The sequence below is a fragment of the Pleurodeles waltl genome, chromosome 5 (genome assembly GCF_031143425.1).
Source record: "Pleurodeles waltl isolate 20211129_DDA chromosome 5, aPleWal1.hap1.20221129, whole genome shotgun sequence".
Lineage (NCBI taxonomy): Eukaryota > Metazoa > Chordata > Amphibia > Caudata > Salamandridae > Pleurodeles > Pleurodeles waltl.
Window position 1 is genome coordinate 889,613,856 of NC_090444.1, and position 19,658 is coordinate 889,633,513.

Here is a 19,658-nt window from a genome sequence, read left to right on the forward strand (position 1 = left end):
AATTATGAGGACTTTAAATATTACTCCATGCTTTCTCTTTTGTTGAAGAATGAAAGAGGGATTTTCAGTACTTAGGGTTAATTGTAATTGGCTCTATTTGTTTGACCAAACCAGAGTTCACAGCCTTATGGAAAGGGAGAAAGTATTGTATTTGAATTGAAAGAATATGCACCTGATGAAGAACTAGGGATTATAATACCAAGTAACCCACTTTTCCTCCAGAACCGTTGCACAGTCTGATGTTGTCCGAGACATTAATATCTAGATTTTGTTTCTAATTGTGATACTCATTTCGAAAATTCATTCAGTGAAATTAACTTTGCATCTTCACATCATTCTAAAAAACATATTGTTTTTATCACGCAGGAGCCGTAGTGGTCTAATCTTGTATTCTTTTTCTTTTTATCCAGCGAGGTACTGAAGACCTATAATGTTGCCATGGATTATCCTACACTCATCATTGTGATTTGGAATTTTGGAGCTGTGGGCATGATCTGCATCCATTGGAAGGGACCATTGCAGCTGCAGCAGGCCTACCTCATCATGATTAGTGCCCTAATGGCATTAGTCTTTATAAAGTATCTTCCTGAGTGGTCTGCCTGGGTTATTTTGGGGGCCATCTCCGTTTATGGTATGTGAAGGATCCCATGTTACCTTACACTATGGCGTTTTGTTTGTATTGTACATGGCAGAATTTGTAATGTAGCCCACACCATTGCAGTGTTTTCATGGCCATTTGATGTTAATTGAGTGACTTGTCAAAGAGTGGTCAGGTATTTTTTTGATTCAAGAATAACATTGCTTGAGTTGTCTTTTTTACTTGTAAACAGATTTTATTGATTTATAATTTGACAGGAAAACAGTACAGTGCAAGATATGGGAGAACATCATTCAATAATATAATAATACTTCTTTTGTAGAGTGGACAGGTAGACATTACAAACATCTCACCCCCTAAGGCCCTCCCTCCCCTCTCTCTGAGTCAGTATGTTTCTTCCATCTAACTGTAAAGACGTTTTTTCAGTATCAAGGTCCTCAGTAACAGCAAGGTCATCCTTGGTACTGTCAAGAATATGTAGGTAGAGAAGACAGAACAGAGAAAAACCATGGGCAACATGACTCTCTATGTTGATCTGGGACCAACATTAGGGGGAGTGCCCTCCTTTCTTGGAGAGGCCGTAGGCGATGCTGCTTGTGAAGAGGACTCAGGATCTTCAGGCTCTCGACAATTAGTCCGCATGGCTGGGCCATTTCCATCTTTTCTATCCCTCTCAGTGCCTCCCTCATTAGTAGTGTGTTCTGACAGTTTGCCCACCTTTCTAGTTTCCTGTGCCATGCTAGCAGGCTTAGGCCTTTAGGGTCTTCCCAAAGCCATGTAAGCTCACGTTTGGTCAGGATAAGACCCAAGACCTGGAATTTACTAGTCACTTTAGTTTTGGAGTTATGGTGGAACCACTGAAGTAAGCAATGGCCTGGTGTTGTGGGAACCTTCTTGTCTATCAATGGTGCTAATACCCTGGTAACTCCTGACCAGTATGTTGTTAAATGAGTGCATGCCCAGAGCATATGAAGAAAAAGTTGGCACCCACTTCTTTACATCTGGGACAGAAGGCATCTGTTGCACCAAAATGTCTGTTAATACTATCTGGGGAGAGTTAGGCTCTATGTAAGAGGTAAAAACTGATTATTTTGAATAGCGTATTCCTGGACATCTTGGGGATGCCCTCTAAAATGGTCTCCCGAGCCTGTTCTGAAATTGGAATCTCTAAATCAGTTTCCTGGTGGGTTTGAAGTGCTTCCAGAGGACATAGGACATAGGGTATCGGCTTGAATTGAGCAGTATAAGCACATAACAGCTTTATAGGTGCCTGCAGATAACACCACATAGCAACAACAAAGGTGATTTTTGGGTTCTAAGCCCACGATCTCCAATGTCTACGGATAGCCACCACTACCGAACCGTGTAATAGAAAGTGACCATGAGGCAGGTCCAAAGCCTTCTGGAACTCTTTAAATGGGAGTAGAGTTGAATCTCAGAACAGATCTCCTGTCGTATTAACCCCCTCTGCTGTCCAGACCTGTAACCCCGCCCAGTTACCACCACGTGGGAGTAATGCCAGTATTTTAAGCTGCAAATCCAGGGAGTAAGGAACCCTAGTATGTGTCTTCTGCAGGCATCGGTCCCAGCATTTCTGAATGATCATGTATTCCTGTGAGTCTGCATCATTCGCCCAGCTCATTTTGAGGGGCATTTTAACCAAAGTCTCTTAGGGTGTGACAAGGTGGGGGGTACATTTCCAGCCGGCAACTGTCTGCTGGCCGTCCACTGCATGAACCATTGTAGGTGGGCTGCCAAATAGTATGATTCAAAGTTCGAGTCTGCCACTTGCCCCTGTGAAGACGGGCATTGTAGAGTGGACAGAGCCACCTGCCTGCGCCCCATGGCCCAAATGAAGGCCGTTATTATAGTTTTAGGCTCTGAGAAAAAGGAGTAAGAGTGTCCCACTCTGAGGAGTAAGAGTGTCCCAAAGAGATACAAAAAGCGGGGCAAGCTATCATCTTGAGGATGGCTTGCGGCCTGCCACTGATGCCAGTGATGTTTCCCAGAAGTCAATATGGGATTTCAGATTTCGGGCCGCTAGTCCACAATTTCCATCAAAGATGTATGGGTGAATATGATAAACTTTCACTCATAAGTAGGAGAGACATTGAGGTTCCCACTGTAGGTCATCCGCAAGATCCGGGGGCACTGTATTCCTCCTATTAGGGAATAATCTAGTTATTTGCCAGTTAACCTTCAGCCCAATAGGGTGCCAAAGGTCTCCAGCAGAGCTCTGGCCCCAGAAGTTCTCTCCCTGCATTCTCAAGAAACAGTAGGCGATCGCCAGCGTATAACGCTATCCGTTGCATGGTCCCTCATACCTGGATGCCAATATAGTGGAAGCCTGAATGGGCCAACATTGCCAGGGGTCCCACTGCAAAGGCAAAGAGCAAGGGTGGGAGGAGGCACCCCTACTGAGTGCCTCGTTCAGTATTGTAACTATCAGAGATGGTATGCCCTGTGCGTACTCGGGCGGTGGAATTACTGTAAAGTATATGCATCCAGTTCACAAAGTCGAGGCCCATCCCCATATGTGCCATGAGGTCATACCAGTAGTCTCACTCGAGGCTGTCAAAGGCCTTCAAGATGTCTAAGGCCAGGCCTGTTGCTCCCTCTCTGTCATAAGTTGTGACTTCCAGGACTGTCAGCAGCGGCCTCACATTAATTGCAGTATTACATCCTGGAATTAAACCTTCCTGATCTGGATGAATCAATTTGGTCACGAGTGGAAGTAACCAGGTGGCCAATATTTTGCTCAGGATTTAAGAATCAACCTTTACCATAGACAGTGGCCAATATGCCGTAACTTTGTTCGCGGGTTTCTCAGGTTTTAGTACGGGGACCACCAGTGTCCTCTGGGCAGTCTGTGGTAGACCTCCAGTGTCTCTCACAGTATTATAGAGCTTCACTAATTTAGGGGCCAGTTTTGTATCATAAGTAGCATAAAACTCTGCTGGCAGTCCATCAGATCCTGGGGTTTTACCCCTTGCTAGTCCCTAGATTGCCACAATAACCTCCGGAAGGGTAATATTGGTTCCCAAGCCTTCCGCTTCCTCTGCTGTAATGCATGGGAGAGCAGCCGCCATGACGGACATAGTCCGGGCTATGTCGTCAAGCGGAGCTTTGCTCTTATAAAGAGCATGGTAATATGATGTGAAATAGGCATTGATGTTAGCCGGTGCGTAGAGAGTGTCTCCTGTAGGCGAAGTTAGTTCCACTATTGTTGTTCCTCCCCTAATTAGATTAGCCAACCTTGCCAGCAGGTGACCAGTCTGGTCTTGCTCAGCGTGTGATCGCTCCTTGTAGGTTCTATAGTCAAAAGAGTGGAGGTGCTCAGTGAGAAATGCCATTTGTTCTTTATTGTCTATTAATTTCTGTTGTAACTCTGGGTGTTCTGGGGGGTCTAATTCTGCATCCCTGAGTGATGACTCTGCAGTTATGATTTCTTGAAGAAGTGTGGATCGAACCTCCATTGATTCAGCTAGTCAGTAGCCTCAAAAGATTACTTTAAATGCGTCCCACTCCACCTGTGGAGAGGAGGCTGAGCCGCCATTATCAGTAAAGTAGGTCCCAATTTTCCCCCAGTGACCTCCTGGAACAGCAGGTCTTCTAAGGATTCAGGCTTTAATCTCCAGGTGGGAACCAATTTAGGTATTTTGATTGTGATCCGAGATGGTGCGGGTAAGATATTCCATCTCTTTTATTAGGGGTTGAGTTTTAGCGGAACACAGGAATTTGTCAAACGTATATGTAACTCATAAATTGGGAAGAAGAAGGAATAATCTCAAGAGTGGGGGTTAGTGCAACACCAGAAGTCTTGAAGTTCCAAGTTATCCTGCCAGTCCTTAAATGCTCGAGCAGAGCGATGGACCGGAGAGTCTCGTACAGTGACTAATTTGAGCTGGTGGTTTCCTGTGTTTGGAACCAGCACTTAATTGTTAGCACCGTAGCTTGTAACAGTCTGCCAAATTGTGGGACTGTCTGCCAAATTTGTCTATGAGCCCAACAGCTGTTTTTTTAAATTCAATACACATTAATAATCACTAATTCGTGCCACCCAAGCCATTCTCAAAGTGTGATGGGTAGTGGTTGTGTTAGTACTATAATCTGAAGAGCTGGCCGGGGCTATGGATGGTGCAAGCTGCCATGCCCTCCTGACGAGGGCCCTGGCACTTCTTGTTTACAAATTAACCACTGGTCTCCTATTAGGGTGTGGGAGCAGTCCAGTGCCGGATCCGCAGTGCAATTGAAAGTACCCCCAATTATAACATTCTCAATCAAAAAAGGTGACAATTAAGCCAATAGCTTTGCCAGGAATGCGCTTTGGTCAATTTTGGGGCCATAAAGGATTATGAAGGTGATGACCCTCCCATTTAGTCTACCCTCCACTGGTACATAGCTACCTTATGGATCCACTATTGACTTCAGGTGCTAGAATGGGAGCCCCGCTTTAACCCATATAAGCACCCTTCTAGCAAAGGTAGGTTGTATAGTAAACTTGTTCTTTCCATCTTCGCTGGAGCTCAGCCCCCTTCTTGGTCGTTAAATGTGTCTCCTGTAGTAGTGCTTCATTAACCCCCTCTATTCAAATAGCAGAATACCTTGTAGTGTTTTGTCATATTATGAATGCCCTGTACCTTGCAGGATATTTACTTGTAATCTGATAAGTGTACCAAGGATGTGAGAGATGAATAACTCTTTGGGCACCCTCTCTAAGTGGGGACCAAGGCTTTCCAGGATCTCTGTGTATGTGCAAAGTGAATAGCATTGTCAACAGTTTCCGACTCAGAGGAGATTTCCCAACAACAATTAACATAAACAGTACCCAAAGCCCACACCCCAGGACAGGAAGTAGAAGCCTAACCATCCATACTCTGTTAGTTTCAATCATGTAAAGAAGAATTCATGGGGACAGTAGTCTAGCTGTACCCAAAGCTGGATGCTCAGGCACCAGTGAGATTGCATCAAAGATTATAAGTAGCAGTACTGCGTACATTAATTCAAATACAACCAATGGGAGCAAAAAGTCACACTCCCCCTGCCCCTCAGGCCCATAACCTGATTATAGGGTTCAGGTAATTTTGTCTGCTGTTTTGGGGGTTGACCACTGGTTGGATGACTCTGGAAGGATCAGAGCTAGAGGACTCGCGATCGGAGTCCGAACCCCCCTCCCCGTATCATGGGGCAGAGGGGACAGATAAGAGCTGGAGCCACCGAGGAATGCCTCCACCACTTTCCTCCATTCATTCTGTGCCTCTGCCTCATTAGGGGACATGGAGCTGCCCCAGTTCTTCTGATGGTAGGAGCACAGATGGCACCCCCTTGACTTCTCCTGGGATATCCTGCTTGGGCCAGCTTGGGGCTGCTCTTCTATCCATGCCCATGTTTTCTGGGGTGTGTGAAAGAGCTGAGTAACCCCAGGGGTCACCACACACAGTCGTCCTGGGAATTCCATTTAGTAGGTGACACCAAACTCTCTGAATTTCTTCTTAGCTTCAGTGAAGACGGCGCCCTGGCACTGGACCTTATGAGAGAATCCATGAATATCATGATTCTGTTGTTTTCTACAGAGAGGTGGTCCCTCTGCCAAGCTTGCCACAGAATATGGTCTTGAAATAAAGTAAGCGCGCCACCACCGATCATGGAGGGATTCCCGGAGGGAGAGGCCTGATGTGCGCCCTCCAATGCAAAAAAGATTAATAGGCCTTCAGGGGACACATCAGTTCGGAGCCATCTTGCTAAATATGTCACCATATCAGACCCTTCGATCTTCTCAAGAAGTCTCACTATTCTAATATTATTACGGCGAGACCTATTTTCTGCTTTCTCTGTCTAGGCCTCTAGAGTTTTTAGGCGGGATTCCATGGTGTTCAGGCGTCCACCAACAGTGGCAATGGCAGGAGACACTTCGGAGAGGCCCCTCTCAACTGCAGGCACTCGCGTAGCATGGCTTTTATGATGGTCTTGTAATAGGCCCAAATCGGTGCTTAACGTATCAATTTTGGTTTCCAAGTCTCATGCAAGGCCGTGATTGCTTGAAGCATATCCTATAATAATGTGGTAATTAATGGTGAGCCCCTAATGTCGGAACGGACAGTGCTTTCCAACTGGCCCAACCCCCCTCCTGGGTGTGGGTGATCTTCTGCGTCCATGTCCCATTTCCGTGTGCTCTTACCCATGACGATCAAGAATGCAGTATAGTAATCGTGGGATTGATCCTCAGGTATTTGTAGTGAAAAGTGGGCAGGATAGCAGGTTTGGTATGAGCGAGGGCAGTTTCAAGGAGAGCTCCCCACCCTTCAGGAGAGGCAATGGGAGAGGGACATAAACATCAATCACAAGTCAGAGTGTTCTCCACAGGGGTCAGAAGTCAGGGTTTTAGGTCCCCCCCCCAATTTCATGAGTGATGTGGACACAAGAGTGGGTTCACCAGTTAACCCCCAGAATAGGGGCCATCCTTCTCCCTGTGATCTCATCACTGAGTGGTGAACCTCCAGCTGTGGATCAGTCTTGTTCCCAACAAGGGCCACAAGAGCAGTGACTGAGGACCCCAAGCACCAGTTGAGGGCCTCCAGTCAGCCACCCTCTCTTGCGGAATACCACACTCAAAAGTCATGTAGGGGGGATAGAGGTCATTGGGCCCGCAGCCCAGTAGAAGCCCAAATCTCCAGACTCCGCAGATCACCTTGCGGTGGACAACCTACCGCTGATCACGGCCCGTGTGCCCACCGCTGTGCATCTGGGCCAAACCCAATATAATGGTCACCGAAGAGCTTCAGGGGGTCAGCCCTGGGCAACCTCAGGCTCTACTCTCACTGCTGCTCCCCCTCCAAGTCAGTCACAAGTGGGGGGCCATGGGGCAGGTAGCCGCCAGCCCCTACCGCGGCTGTGGGCCCACCACCATCACACATCGCCCCACCATACAGGCATCCAGTATCTTCTCCATGCCACTCCTGCCACCTCCTCACCTCTGGTTCCAAGAGGGTCCCAAGCTCCACGGTAGAGTTATTTCAACCATCAGGCGCGGTCTGCAGGTATGCTACAGCTCAGGTGGCCCGCTCGGAGATTGGGAGGGGGTGGATTGCCCCAGGCGAGTGAAGCCTCTGCCCGTGCTTTGGCAGTATGGCCCCTGGCATCCCAGAGCCCCCCGCCGGCAGTGCCACAACAGTGGAAGGAGGGGGATCCAGGGCAAATTAGAGCCAGGTCCATTGGGTCTCAGCAGGCCCCCTGAGGTCCAGGGAATCTCTGCTTAACTCAGGCGCCAGTCAGAGGCAGGCAAGGCCACATGTCACAGTCCTCCAGTCTTATGGGCAATAGAGGTCTCCTCCATCAGAGGCTAGCTGGGCTGCCCCGATCTCCTGCCACACCACTGAGTTAATAGGCCCAACTTCAAGGTCCCCGTGCAGTTCAGGATTACAGGACACACCACAGGGGTAGTGTTGTTCAGCGGATCAGAGCCTCTCTCCCGTGGTCCCAGTGGAGCTCAATTCCACTCCAGCCCCTGGTCAGAGAGGGTGGGCTGTAAGGGCCATTTAGGGCAGCGCCGAGATTGGTGTCACATAGCGGGCGCCATGTTAGGAGATTGCAGGCGACAGTCCCGCCGGCCTATGGGACAGGTTTCTCATCCCCAAACGCAGCTGTAATCATGGCTGAGTCCTCTATGCATGCCTGAGGAAGTTGGGGACCGGCACCTCTCCTTATTTTCTTTAAATCTTGTCCAGGATAGGTTTGGATGGGACCCATCACACCAGATCTCTTGGGACTCCGTCTCACACCATTCATTGCTAGCCACCCCACCACCCATCTTGAGTTGCCTCTGATGCTATCTTTGATGTCTCTTGGAATCCTGAAATATAAAGCTCTCTGTTATTAATAACTACCCTATCCACAAATATATGTTTGTCTGGCTTCCCCATGAGTAAACTTCTCTATCACACGTAACCTGATGTTGTGCATTATTTGTGCAGGGAGAGGACTAAATGGGGAATTGCACACAATTTCCTTGTGTCCCTTGTCAGTCATAGACATGACACAAATAAAAAAAAAAACATGCTGTCATGCACCCTTCCAGGTTGAACTACTGTTCCAATATAATTGATTCTTAAGTTTGCTATCCACCCCTAACTCCTCACTGATTTTCCACCAAGTGCCTGAATGCATGGCTCTAAGCCTAATTAAGGGCTGGTACCACTATGGCACCATACTCATGACGGCTTATTAGCAGATACCTACTTATGGGTGCATAGAGGATACAAGTTTCTCAGATGTGTGCTGTATACTCTAGGAGCTACGGGAATAGGGACTGTTAGAGTGTTTGATCTGAAAGGGGAGGAGGTTGTTTGTCAGCCACATTCAGCTGTCTCCTACATGTCTCTGGACACCCAGGATAGGCAGCAGGGCACCACCTGTCCTTCCCCTGATTCTGTTGTGTCTGTGGTAACCCAAGCAAGTTGGGAAAATAAAAAGAAGCATAAGCTGCTCACTGTGATGGGAAAGCCGTAAAATTAGCTTTGTTTTTCTTCCTAAGGTCTGATTTGTGACCAGTTGTTCACATACATAACATCAATATGTAAGAGTCCCCTTGTTGACATAGAGAATGTTTTGAGTGCACAAAGGTATTATTAATTTATTTTTCGTTTTGAATTTACATGATCTCAAATGCTTGCGTTAGTTTTGCTAGCTGTAGGAGACCTGAGGCAGGCTTTGAGCAGTGTCAAAGCTCTCTATATCCCATTTGATTGTGGAGTCGTCCTTGGGTTGCTACACGTAGGGTCCAGCAGGGGGATCACCTAACATGTCCCCTTTTGCTGGGTTATTTACCGGTAAGGCTGTTAGCACATCAAGCAGCCCCATCAGAAGAGTGAAGGGACATTGTTTAAGGTATAGGGATAAATCAATAATAATATTATAATTTTCTTTTTTTTTTCGTCCTCATAGAAAATAAAAATCCCACCTTGCTACGTGAGGGTCATCAACATGCGTCTAGTGAGGTGATCCAATATAAACGGATCAAGCCTGGGCAGACGCAACTATTCACCTCTCCCAGACAAAACCAAAACTCTTGACCTCACCAGCCCCAACCAACAACCTGCCCAGAGAGGGGAGGGTGGCAAGGAAGAGGACATGAGGAGGTGGTAATAATCATTGGACTATAAATCTGGGGTAACAATTTGCAAAACGTTCTCCCAAATGACCCAAAGTTCATCTCTGTTACCCAGCGGGCCAATATGTTCCAAACCACAAAAATAAATAACAGATGCAAACTAATCACGTATGTTCAGAGGCTTAATCCATTTTAAGCATATTTGTCTTCTGGTCAGCAACATCTATAAAAACATCATACCCTTATATGACCTGGACAGCTTGGAGTCCCATGAAGTACCTGGAGAAACCCAAAAAACACTAATACGGGGGTCACTTCCACATCAGTGCTAATGACCTGCTTAAGAAAACCATTAATCAAGGTCCAAAAAGAAAAGAGATTAGGACAACTCCAAAACATATGTTTGTCATCAGCATTGGGCTCCGCACAGCGTGGACACTTCTTTTCTACTTTCCCCAAAGCGGTTATCCTCTGGGGTGACCAGTAAACCCTGTGTATTGTGAAAAAATGATTCTTCTGCAGAGCAACTGATCTAGTTACCGACCAAAGCATGGTAAATGAAGACTCCCAAATATGCGCTATATCTAGGGCTGGCAAGACACTTCCCCATTTCTTCTCTGGAAGGGAAACCTCTGAATCTGAGGCTTCAAGTAACGCCTGATACCAAACAGAAATTTCTTTACGAACCAAACCTGTTAATAGTCTCTCCTCCCAGTAGTTCTTGAGACCCCCCTCCTCTTTAAGGGAAGCCACCCAACTCAGTAACTGCAGATATTTAAATTTGGAAAGCCTATAGTCCGTTAGCTCCCCGAGTCTAAACCAAGACACCAACCTGGACTCCTCCAGAATTTGTCCCCATCTCATTCCACCCTTTAATGGAACAGCTAATTTATCTAAAAGAAACTCGGGAGTACCCGGAGATTCCCAAATCGGGGCCCAAAAACTGTAATAATGGATACCTAATACTTGTCGAGCCTGCCACCAGACTCTAGCAGCATCCTTAAGAAGCTTCAAACTATTTCTTTTTTAAATTTAGGATGACCAAACTTATACAAGAAAAAACTCCCGGCCGCTGGAAACTCTTGAGTCATTGCGCCCCACAAGGAGGTATATTCAGAACTGTCACGAAGTAGGATCCAAACATTCTTCAGATGAAAAGCCAAATAATATTTATAAAAGTCTGGAGCAGCAATCCCCCCTTTTCCCTTAAGCCTACACAACTTTTGCCAAGCAATCCTAACCCCTCTGGAGGACCATACAAACGAAGTTAGGTCTGCTTGTATCTTTTTAAACCAACTCTTCTTGAATTCCAGAGGGATAGCATTGAACAGAAAGGTAAATTTGGGAAGGACGATCATTTTAAGGATGTTAACTCTTCCTATAAAAGATAGAGGAAGCCCTGCCCAGATCTCAAGCAAAGCGCGAGTCTCCTTACAAAGCTTTTCAAAGTTAAGCCTCGCTAAATCGTTCAGGTCAGAAATGACTTGAACTCCCAAATACCTAATCTGCTGCTTGACTAAAGGGCTATTATAAGTGGTATTCCAACACATTATTTCAGTTTTCTCAGGGTTAACAGAATAGCCTGACAATTCACCAAAGTCCTTTAAGCATTGTAAAATTCTGGGAAAAACATGTGTCAAATGACCAGTGTAAATCATAAGGTCGTCCGCATACAAAGCTACTTTTTTTTCCCCAACCCAAACAGTTAAAAAGGGGTATATCAGTGTCTGCCCTAATTGTCGCAGCCAAAGGCTCAATATATAAGTCAAAAAGAATGGTAGACAGCGGGCAACCCTGACGCGTCCCTCTCTCAATCCTAAATCTAGAAGAAAGCCTATCTTTTATCAAGATACCAGCGAATGGGTCCTTATATATGGCCTGAATAGCCCCAATGAATTTGGAGCCCAACTTAAAACCCTCCATAACGCATTGCAAAAAGCGCCAGTTGATGCGATCAAAAGCTTTGGCCGCGTCAAAGGTGAGGACCAATAATGGAACCTTTTCAGAGACCGCCAGGTCCGCCGCACCCAACAGATCATGAGTTAGCACATGCAGCTGTCTACCTCTAACAAATCCCTTCTGATCCGGGTGTATCAATTTGCAAATCACCTCCTGAAGCCTTTTAGACAAAATATGGGTATAAAGCTTATAATCCGAGTTGAACAGGGAAATTGGCCTATACGAGCTGCAAGAGGCTGGATCTTTCCCTGGCTTCAGAAGGAGACTTATAACCGCCTCATCCCAAGATTTGGGCATAACAGCCCCTTCCTGTAAAAGAAGATTAAACAAGTCTGTCAGGATTGGAATTAACTCCTCACATAAGTTGCCATATAATTCGTTAGGCAGGCCATCAGGGCCTGGAGGCTTTGCCTTCTTTAAATTCCGAATTGCTGCCTGCACCTCCTCACAATCTATCTCCCTAACCAATTGTTTCTGATCCTCATCTGATAACTGATGGAGATGAAGGACATCCAAATAAGCTCTTGCCGACGATTCGGAAAAATGCAGGTCTTCAGTATAGAGATTCTGGAAGAAACCTATAAAAGCCTCCTCTATCTCAACTTCAGTTGTAGATAGGGCTCCAGTAGTCTCTGATCTAATGGAAGAGACAAAATTCCTAGAGCGATCTGGTTTGGTCTTCCAAGCTAAAAGCTTCCCACAACCTTCCGCATACTCCTAATGAGCAAACCTACTGCAATCCCACGACCTTCTAATTTTCTTCTCAAGATATAGCCCCAATTCCATTCTAGCCATCTCCAACTGAGCATTCAAAGAGCCCAACTGGCTCTTTTCAACTCTTAGGGTGGCCTCCTGCAAGGAGGCGACCCGAAGCTCAAGTTGCTCAAGCTGATTTGTATCTTCCCTATAATAACAAGTGGCCGGAGCCACAAGCCTGCCTCTTATAAATGCTTTATAAGCATCCCACTGTCTCTGCAGTGTAGTAGATCGGTAATTAAGTTAAAAAGAATTCTCTAATGTCCCTCCTCAGGCCCTCTACTATCAATGTGTCCAAAAAGAGAGCACGATTAACTGTCCACCTAGGAATAGATGGTAAAATATTAAGAAAAACCTGCGCTCTTACAGCTGAGTGGTCCGAGAGATGTGCCGGAGCATGAGTTACTGATCTCACCATATCCCTCAACTGTTTCTGTAATAAAAATAAATCAATCCTGGAGTAATGACCATACTTTTTATTATTAAATGTAAACTGCAGACCTCCCTCACCTTTCTGATGCCAAATGTCTATCAGACCAAGATCTAGCATTCCTTGTTTTATACACAACTGAGTTTTGGGTGAATTCACAGTGGGTCTTAAGGTAGATTTATCTAAAGTTGGGTCTTGTCAGAGTCACCAGATCCTCGGGGTCTGTGCACGTTCCCAACACTTCCACCACAAGACAGCTCCAATACTCTGATTAGATTTATCACAGAGTCTAAGAGAATCCAAGTGGGGTAAATGGGATTAGGACGGGAACAGCTGGGAAGGAGACCTGTAGGAAGCAAAAGGTTAAAACACAACATCAAAATTACATCTCATGAAATCAGTACCATGCTACAACTCTAAACTTCGTCTTTTCCGAAAAACATGAACAACCCTAGAATAGTCCTAAAACTGACTAGGCTTTAGATGATCGAATGCCTGAGGAGGAAACAGGAAAAGTTAAATAGGACTTTCAGATTCAAGTACTTTCTTTAGCATGAGAATCAGGAAACACTCTGAGCAATTTCTAAACAACCATATGAATCTCCTTTTAAGAATATATATCAGGAACACACAGCATTACATCTAGAACTCTGGTATTGTTGTGTTCATCTCAGAAAAAACATTGGGAAGTGAATTGCGCACATTGCAGATTTTTATATGAGTATTAAACACCATAAAGGATTGTGCACCATGAAATCACACAACGTAGATTCAAGGAATAAATCACGCAACGTGTCAACTTGAAATGCTACCAAGAAAATGTCTTAGAATAATAGCGCACAGTAATTTACATTATTTATACACGAGGAAAGAATTGCGCGTCTTGACGATTCAAATGCCACCATACAAATGCCAAGAAATGGTAGCGCACAATGAACAACATGAAAAGCACTCAGGGAAAGAATTGCGCGTCTTGTCGATTCAAATGCCACCATGCAAATGCCAAGAAATGGTAGCGCACAATGAATAACATGAAAAAACACTCAAGGAAAGAATCGCGCGTGTTGCCGATTCGAATGCCACCATGTAAATGCCAGAAAATGGTAGCGCACAATGAACAGCATGAATTACACACGAGAAGTGAATCGCGCGTTTCGCCGATTCGAATGCCACCATGTAAATGTCAAGAAAAGGTAGTGTGAGCGCAATGAAAAACAAAGTTAAATGCTCATGAAACGAGTTGCACGTCTTGCCAACTCGTAAAACATCATGTAAATGTCAAAAAATATCAGCGCGCAATGAACAACAATGTAATAACGAAGTCAAATCTTTATGGAATAAATTGCGCGTCCTCCCTATTTGCAAACCACCATACAAATGTCACAAAAAATGGCAGCACACAAGTAATCTGTTATTCATATAAGAATTAAAATCAAGGATATGAAAATTCTCAATTACGGTGTTGGGAAATGTCCAAACACCGTCTTACCGCCTGGAAACAGTGATCACCAATGAGAGATGACTGCAGAAGACTGGAAAATCCAAATAGGCCGCCGGGACAGGAGCTCAGGAAGAAGCTGCTGCTCTGCACCGGGACCTCTGAATAGTGAGCACTGGAAGTTCGGCTGACTCTCTTTTATAGAGTCTTGGCCCAGCCTAGAACCACGCCCAGGCATGTTGCAGGGCAAGTCTCCAGAAGGCCCTGGAAAGGGACCACACCCTAACACACTCTGAATGTCTGCAGCAATACATTGCAAATGTACAGTATTTATAAGCACCTTAAAAATGAATCTTTTGGATGGAATTCTGCAATGCAAAAGGTTAAACAATAACATATCATCACAATGCATAAATTACATTATCTTGCGAGTGTTGGGTTTTTGCATTCTAGATGCCCGTAGAGCGCGCACTGTCCTGGTGTTGACAGGTCTAATAAAATGTTGAAGTCCCCACCAACAAAAATCGGGTACAAGATGGCTATAAAGATCTTGAAATGGTAAGGGGTTGTCAGTATTAGGCCCATAGTACCCAGCAATGGTAAACCAAACCCCATATAGGGCGGCCTCCACAACCAACCACCTACCTTTAGGATCCTTTTTAACATTTGCAACTTTCATGGTAACCGACTTCTTAATGAGAATTGCCACCCCCTTCACAACACAAGATTGATTAGTACACGCACAGAAACCCACCCAATTCAAATGTTTAAGATACTCTTTCCATTCTGATTCTAGTAGGTGAGTTTCCTGTAAAATAATCACCTCCTCTTTTATCCCTTTTAAAAACTCAAAAATTCTCCTCCTCCCCGGAGCCCGCAGGCCGTTAACGTTCCAAGATAAGAATTTCATCAACACCTTGTTTCGACTAGCCATTGATCAAAAAGGGGCCAAATAAAAAAAAGGCAGTGAGCGTAAAAAATAGCAAAAATCCCTCACATAGCCGCCCACCACACTCTTGAGGACTTTTTCGAACAAATGCATATTTCCCTGCCCCCCCTATACAACATACCTAGTGCAAACGACCCATCAACCTACAAAACCAGTAAACCCCATCCACCCACGGGAACCCCCAGTTGCCTTCTAATTAGGTGACTACAACCACCCATGTGAGCTTGGTTTCCGGCCGACTTGTCAATAAAGCAAACCAAAAGAGTAAGCCATCAACGCGAAGACTTCATCTTTTCAAGTAAAGCTTGAACAACTGTGGGGTCTCTGATATTAAACATAGTGTTATTCCACATAATCTTCAGAAATGCAGGAAATCTCATTTGAACCGTGGCACCAAGAGACTTGAGCTCCTGCATATACTTCCCCAGCTCCCACTGCCTGTCAAGCATTACTTTAGAAATATCTGAACGTATCCTAAGCGACCAATCGCCCATTGAGAATCTACCCGCCTTTAGGTCCTCTGATAGGATTTTCTCCTTAATAATATAAGTACCAAAGTAAACAAGAATTTTCCTGGGAGTCTTCCTGTCGGGCCGGTTTATTGCTGTGCCTGCTCAGTAATTTGGCTTCTGACTGCGGGGGTGCCAAGGAACTCCCTTTTTTAGTTTTTATATCCCCCTTCCCTTGTTGTTTTTTTTATTTTTTATTTTTACAGAGCCCCTCCTGGCCAAGTGCTGTTGAAGCTCCAGTAGCACCCTCACGAGGGGGCACACTACCCTCCCCGGTAGAATGCTGCTGCTGCTTCCACACCAGTGGTGGGCCTCTACTCGCTCCCCGGGCCCTTAACTTCACTGGCATCATAAACAACTTATCTCCTACCGTACTAGCCAGGTTGATCTGGCTGCAAAGCTGGGTTCTCTTTCCCACCTTACTCGTCAAAGTGCAGAGAACCGTTGCGATGTGGAGCCCCTGGAAGTGGCAGAGAGCAAGCCCACGTCTCCCCTGGTGTAGAACCCGAGCAGCCTCTGCCCAGGGTTTGATACTCGAGGCGTCGAACCTCGGCGTCTCAATGCGATGATTCGCGTCCCCGGACCACCCAGCAACACGCTGGGGGCTAGGACCACGAGGAAGGCTCATCAGCAGGGCCTCACAGCGTTCGTGTTCGTTCGTGCGTAGCGCTGGCGTATCCAGCTGCGCGCGCGCCAGCTGGAAACCGGAAGCTCCCCGACCGCGGAGCTACACGGCCGTCATGTTCCCCGGAGTGAACACAGCTTGCTGCTGCCAATATTATTATAACTTCTTGCCTTGCATTGCAACATCCACCTCTTTTAAAGAAGATTAATAAAATATTGTAATGGTGAAAATGTACTTACCAAAATGTGGTATCTGACTGGTTCGCCCCTCATAAAGTGAGCACCGTCCTTATTAATTTGAAAACATCAGGTAAAAACTACTTTGATCTATTCAGTTAGAGAAGATGCACTTCTATGCTATCATGTAAGAGAGGCAAGACTAAGAGGAATTAGACAAAAATATAAATTAAACGAACACAAAATGCCCTAGAACGTTGCTTACATAAACTTTGACGACTGCAAGGAAGGAAACCAACTTGAGGAGGAGCTGTGCGTAGGGGTGGTGGATGAACACACATATGTAGTGCTATATGTTTACAACTAAAATGAAAAGAAATATGTGATAGCATAATATTTGCAATATGTCTCTTCTCTGGTGTTTCTGAAACTTCGTACAGGCTACCTATATTCCGCTGTCCTTCTTTGGCTGCCTGTAGTGAGTTTAATGTGTTATTGGTACTGTTACTGTTAAATCGACTCCAGTCACCACCCATACTGCTTGTTTAGTATAATAAGATTCAAAATCTTTACTAGTTGCAGTAACTGATACAGTGATGGTTATTGTTTTTTGACAGATTTGATAGCTGTTTTGTGTCCAAAAGGCCCATTGAGGATGTTGGTAGAAACTGCTCAAGAAAGAAATGAACCCATATTTCCTGCTCTAATTTATTCATGTAAGTATTATTTTCAGTATCATGTGCATGTTGAAGTTTGCCTTCCCTGGGTGCTGGTTAATTTCAACCTGATCTAATTTTTGTGTTATAACTGAGCAAGCATTATTGAATTACATAGCTAAAAAAGTGACCCATTTTTGCAAATATGGGCAGTTTTAAATTTCTAAAGACACGCTGTATACGTACTTTGCAAGGTATGGAAGACTGCATGGATTTGAGCTTGCTACAGGCAAGTTTTGTTTTAATATCAGGGAAATTAAAAGTAAACACCCGCCCGGGAGCCAAAAAAACAGACCCACAGACAGTCAAAAAGCCAGCACACACACTGGCCTGTGAGACTGGCCCACTTGGCACTACCTGATTACCCTAAAGGCTAGTCCGATCCAGCCTTAAAGTATGAATAACTGTTTCCTCTGTCAGCTGCACTAGCCCTTCTGTTTGGACAATTAGCACATTTTTGACAGTGCATCTTCCTTGTGCTTCAGAGTAGAGAATTGGCTCCCTCATTATGTAAAATACAAATGGAGTCTGAGAGCTGAATATGCAGCAAACCTTTATAAGATGTCACACCTTCAAATCTTCCACCTGTAGAGAAGTACACAGGATTTTCATACTTTTTTAAAGCTTCAGAAGTTGCAAACGCTACAATATGCATACATTTTGAAAAATGGAGGCTTGCTTTACACTTCAAGACTGCTGGGTCATAACATACTCCCTGCCAGTGCACCATGCAAATTGCCTTTAACACGCATTACCTTTAACACGCAAGTCTGTACTACACTTATGCCTTTTCCGTGCATCAATGAAATGGTAAACGTGTGTGTGTGTACATATGTGTGTGTGTGTGTGTGTGTATATATATATAGATATATATTTTCCCTTATCGACCCCTAAACTCACCCCCCTCATAAATCCTAAAAATACCCTTACCCACCCTAACCCCTAAAACACCCTTACCACCCGCTGGCCTTACCCGCCCTCTAAACCCTAAAACACCCTTATCAACCAATACCCTTACCCGCCCCTAAACTCTAGATTCACCCTTACCACCCTATATCTTTACCCACTTCAAAACCTTAAAAACACCCTTACCACCCAATACCCTTACCCACCCTAAAACACTTTAACTATCCTTACCACCCAGTATCCCTACCCACCTGTAAACTTTACAATACCTTAACCACCCAAATACCCTCACCCAGCCCTAAACCCTAAAAATACCCATTAACAACCAATAGCATTACCCACCCATACCACCCAATTCTCTTACCCACCTTAAACCCTAAAAACACCCTTAGCACCCAATACCTTTACCGACCCCCCTAATCCCTAAAACACCCTTACCAACCAATTCCTTTTACCCACCCCAAAACCCTAAAATCACCCTTACCACCCTATACCCACCTCAAAACCCTAAAAAAACCCTCACCACCAAAAACCCCCTACACTAACCTAAACCCTAAAAATATCCTTACCCTAATACCCTTACCAACCCTCTAAACCCTAAAAACACCCTTACCACTCAATATCCTTACCCATCCCAAAACACCACCCAAATACCCTTACCCAGCCCTAAACCCTAAAAACAGCCATTCCCATCCAGTAAATTTGCCCACTCCTACAATTAGCCTTACCACCCAATACCCTTACTGACCCTAAACCCTAAAAACACCCTTACCACCCAATACCCTTACCCATTCCCTAAACCATAAAACACCCTTACCAATTAATACCTCTACCCACCCCTAAACCCTAAAATCACTCTTACGACCTCAAAACCCTAAAAACCACTCTTACCACCCAATACACGTACCCTACCCTAAACCCTAAAAACACCCTTACCACTCATTACCCTTACCCAACCCAAAACACTTTAAATAACCTTAGCACCCACTACCCCTACCCACCTTTAAACTCTAAAACCCCTTTAGCACCCAAATCCCATTACCCAACCCTAAACCATAAAAATACCCGTTACCATCCAATAGCATTACCCAACCCTAAAATCACCCTTACCACCCAATACCCTTACCCACCTCTAAACCCTAAAAACACCCTTAACCTAATCATATATATAGTTAGGTTCTGAATTTACTTGTACAAAACAAGAGAAATTCAGGAGTTATAGTTATTTCAAGTAACTATAACTCGCGGTCGAAGATAACTATAACTTGCGCTCCCACAATGCACAGTTTTTTCTTCAATAATTTGACATCTAATGTTTAATTGATATTTTTGACGTTATAAAAGTTGTCATGAGTGCTATTATATCTGGGGTAATTAGCAGTGCATGGTGAGGGCAGGAGTTATAGTTACTTTAGACCACGATTTATAGTTACTTGAAATAACTATAACTGCTGAATTTCTCTCATTTTGTGCGGGGAAATGCAGAGCCT

The 19,658-nt window shown here is 44.9% G+C and overlaps 1 protein-coding gene across 1 annotated transcript in view; it reads left to right on the forward strand.

The window, feature by feature from the left end:
* PSEN2 (presenilin 2) overlaps window positions 1–19,658 on the forward strand; it is a 354,458-nt gene that overhangs the window by 285,551 nt on the left and 49,249 nt on the right. The window contains exons 6-7 of the mRNA XM_069234995.1: window positions 411–631; window positions 17,164–17,262. Of these exons, the coding sequence (XP_069091096.1) occupies window positions 411–631; window positions 17,164–17,262 (320 nt within the window). The remainder of the gene's footprint in view (window positions 1–410; window positions 632–17,163; window positions 17,263–19,658) is intronic.